At 50.4% G+C, this 4115-nt stretch overlaps 1 protein-coding gene across 1 annotated transcript; it reads left to right on the top strand.

Annotated features, from left to right (window-relative positions):
- The first annotated feature begins 2096 nt into the window (after positions 1 to 2096).
- Positions 2097 to 3349, top strand: LOC149365859 (iripin-2-like). Its single transcript, XM_089547172.1, has one exon. The coding sequence runs from the start codon at positions 2200 to 2202 to the stop codon at positions 3331 to 3333; it is 1134 nt and encodes a 377-aa protein (XP_089403298.1). The 5' UTR covers positions 2097 to 2199; the 3' UTR covers positions 3334 to 3349.
- Positions 3350 to 4115: the final 766 nt, after the last annotated feature.

Here is a 4115-nt window from a genome sequence, read left to right as displayed (position 1 = left end):
GGCTGAGCTTATGTTTTTGGACAACGTCATGTAACTTCCTGGTCCGTCTTTTTCGTCTGTCGATTCTCGAAATGTTTCGGTCATATCCCATCCATACCTTTTCCTTTTTTCATTTTGATGTTCAGAGTTGTCTACTTTATCTGGTTCCTGCGCTTTCTTCAGTGACATAATGTGAGCTTAGACAAGTGTGAGCCATCTAAACTGTTAAAGTAGCCTGGAGCCGCCCGATTGTGCACGCGCATGCGTGTGAAGACTGTAAGTGTGTTTCTTGCACATTTCAATAAACCAGTTGTTAGTAGCGCTCCTCCGTGTGCGTCGGTTCCTTTCTTTGTGTACGTCTTTTGCGCTGAACCAAGTTTCAACCAGGACCAGACCAACGACGAACAAGAAATGGAAGCCACGTGCGCACGCCCGAAGCGGAAGCGAAGCCCCAGGAAGAAGATCAAGAAGCAGACAAACAATAGCTTCCCAGAAGCAGGCTCAAGTTCTTCACCAGGGGGCCCCTAACAAAACGTGTCTTTCTTAAGAACCCACCACACCTAGCTAGTTCTAGGGAAAGCGAGGCTGACAACGACGAGGAGACAGGCATGTCAACCACCTGCTTGTTCTGTGGGGGCAAGGCACGTGACTGTGAGGTTGTTTCAGACAATGGTTATGAATCAACTCCAGACTCCCCTCACGCCTCGCCTGTCGCGGACGTGGAGGGGGAACCTCTTCCAAAGTCTGACTAACCGACCACCCGTCCCCTCCCGCTCGCCCCCCCCCCCCCCCCCCCCCCCCACCACCACCATGGATTGTACCATGCACGCTTATTTGTCGCGGCCTCACGAGGGCAGCTATGCAAGCGGAAGTCGTGCACGTGGCGCGAAGCAATTGCGCATCGATGCTACATATGTCCACAGGCAGGAGCAAATTGCTAACTTCGACACGTCATTCGGTACGAAATCGTACTGGAGCTTTGGCACAAGGGGATCGGGGGCAAGCATTAAAAGCAAGACTTTGTTACACATCCGGCGAGTTGGCCATGCATTATTTTTTTTAAAGTTTCTGATGTTCTTTTCCGCTCCGGGTAAATTGGAAAGATGTGCCTCAAGGTCAGCAGTGGTGCCCCTGCGAGGCCCGGCAGTGGAATGAAATACACGAAACCGTATGCACGGTCCCTTTTCATGTGGCAAAGCACTTACATGTCGAGCAAACCGACCGCTGTGACAACGAACGTGCCGGGGAACATGAACGGTCACTAGACAACGTTTCAGACTCGTACCAGAATCTACCTGCCCATTGCCGCTCTTGAAAAGATGACAGCGGTCATAACTGAGAGCCACGACTTGAGGGAATTTCTAAGTAGAAATAAGGACATCTTAGCTAGTGAATTATCAGCTCCGTTTTTTTTTTTTATCAGGGAAAGAGGCGTCACATGCGTCAGCATCAGATCAGTCTCTCTACGAGCCAGTGAATTCAGATTATTAAATTGGCGATAATAGGCAGTTTGCTCTCCTTAATCTACTTAGTTTTTTTTTTCTTATAACGTCATAAATGCCCACGCGCTCAGTAACTTCATTAGTACGACCCTTGTACGTTTTGCTTTGTAAAAATAGGAATAATTAATCTTCTATGTTTCCATAATATTTTGGTGTTGTTCACTTCTATTCTCCTTTTGTTTTACTCACTCCCCTTGCAATGCCTGTACAGCCATGACGGTTAATAAATTAATATATATAGCACCCGTCGCCGAACTTGGTCATCTCTAAAGTCCAGCAAGAGAAGAGTTGGTCCAAGCGTCAGGTGCAAAATACCGCAGCCGTTCTACTACAGCTGACCTAGGGACTAGTTCTACATCTGTCTATTGCACCTATTTATCCCACAAAGCTCGAGCAGGAATCCTCTTTTCGGTAGACAAATTCGGCGTTCACAAATACTGAAGTGTACCGCGCCCTTTTTGCTGTTCTCGCTACGATGAATCATGCGCGTGGGGTGACGACGGTGCTTCAAAGCTACGCCAATCAGAACAGCGTTTTTTTCACGAGAGAGAAAATGCTTTAGGCGCCATTCGCCGTGTCTGGCCAGGGTAAAAATCGCTAACTCCAATTGGCAACCACAGAGGGAGGGGGGAAAGGCAAAAAAAAAAAAACACCACTGCCAGTAGGTATAAAAAGAGGCGCCTTACATGCGACCTCCAGTCCTCGGAAAGCATCCACGATGTTCACCAACGTATCCGACGATGCGCTGCTCGCCAAAGCTCACAACCAATTCGCCGTGAACTTCCTCAAGCGCTTGGCGACGGAGAATCCTTCTTCCAATGTATTCTTCTCGCCAACTAGCATCGCCGCCGTTTTCGGCTTGGCTTACGCCGGCGCCGCGGGAAGCTCGGAAGCCCAGCTGTCATCGGTGCTGGGTCACACCGAGGTCGGCCTCACGGAGAAGTCCAGGGTCGTCCGGGCGTACAGGCGCCTGTCCGACCGCACGTGCTCGCTGAAAGTGACGCTGGAAGTGGACAACATACTCCTGGTGCAGGACAGCTTCCAAATCGCCCAAAGCTACAGGCTGCAGCTGCACGACCTGTTTGACGCAGATCTCACGTCCGTGGACTTCGCCAGCCTCGGAGACGCCGCTGAGGTCAACGCTTGGGTACGAGAGGAGTCAGGAAAGATCGACAGCACCCTGCCCGAGTATGAGCTGCTGGACATGATTCTCTTCCTGTACAGCGCCGTCAACTTCAAGGGTGCCTGGGTGACCAAGTTCGACCCGTCGGAAACAGAGAACAAGCCCTTTTTCAATCTGGGTACTACCGAGGTCAGTCAGCCGGCGGTGCAACTCACTAGCCGCTTCCCTTACACTCGTCTCGACGCGCTCGGCGCGGCCGCTGTGGAGATCCCGTACTCGGGAGACAGGTTCCGCATGGTGGTGCTGCTTCCGGACTCCCCGACGGAGCTCGCAGCTCTCAGGGACGGTCTGTCGCTTGCGGTTCTCGAAGACGTCGGCAGCAAGCTCAGCCCCTGGCTGGTAGCGCTCCGGCTGCCAAAGTTCGGCGTGAGCCTTAGCTACGACCTGGTGCCCACCATGCGAGCCCTGGGACTGAACGTCGTCTTCGGAGACGGGGCCAACTTCAGAGGAATCAACGCGACCACAGCGACCCGCATCGCGGACGCCTTCCACGAAGCGGCTTTTGTGGTCAGTGAAGAAGGAACCGTCGAGGCCGCTGTGATCACCAGTTCGGCGGATGGACCTCCACCGGATATCATCCCGTTCACCGTGGATCGCCCGTTCCTCTACTACATCAAGGATCGAAGAAACAACCGCATTTTTCTCATCGGTGAGGTCCACAGTCTTTGAGATGGGAGTCGTCGTCCTCCGCACTCTGCACGAGAAGAATTTCAACTGAAGGAACGCTTCCACGGCAGGCAAGCGTCTGAAAGGTCGGGTTGAAATAAACTACCCATACCTTTGCTGCATTTCTGAGACTTCGTTTTTGTTCCCGGTCTGATCTTCCTGATTCTGATTAGTGGCTTAGAGGAGTAATCCAACAAGCCCATTAATATCCTCACACAAAGGCCTTACTTCTGACATTGAATGTCCCGAAAAAACGTACCTCTAGTGAGAAACACAGATGAACGCGGAGAAAGGAGACAGCGGATAATTTGACCGTTGTGCTCAACATCCCCCCGCTGGGGGGATTATTATTTTCTGCCGCACTTCAGCAGGAATTCCCACCTCAAGTTCTTTTGTTTGCGTGGGAGAAAAAATTCAGGGGGCACTTTGGCTCTCTAAAGTGCTGCAAGGCGAAAGCGTTTCCTGGCCACTGTTTGTTTTTATTTACTTTTTTATTTTTCATATTTTGTTTTTATTTACTTTTCCTCCTTTTCTTCACTTTATTGTTCTCATTTTTATTTTCACATTTTTATTTTTTATTTTCCTTGTCTTGACTTTACTCCTTTTATTTTATTTATGAAGCCCATGCATTCACTATATGCGCCTTTATTCATGCAGGAACCTTGAGCCTTTTAAGCTTAAAAATCTGCCGACGTGTCTGTCGACACGGCTGCCGACGCGTCTGCTAACGACAGTATGAGGCATTAAAGGCTTTCGCCTTAATATCCCAGCTGCCTTAGGATATA

The sequence above is a fragment of the Amblyomma mixtum genome, chromosome 1 (assembly GCF_055824585.1).
Source record: "Amblyomma mixtum isolate Tamu chromosome 1, ASM5582458v1, whole genome shotgun sequence".
Lineage (NCBI taxonomy): Eukaryota > Metazoa > Arthropoda > Arachnida > Ixodida > Ixodidae > Amblyomma > Amblyomma mixtum.
This window is presented reverse-complemented; position numbering and strand designations above follow the sequence as displayed.

What these genes read in the sequence shown, in the direction of transcription:
- LOC149365859 (XM_089547172.1), top strand. Translation starts at nt 2,200, where the DNA reads ATGTTCACCAACGTATCCGACGATGCGCTGCTCGCCAAAGCTCACAAC.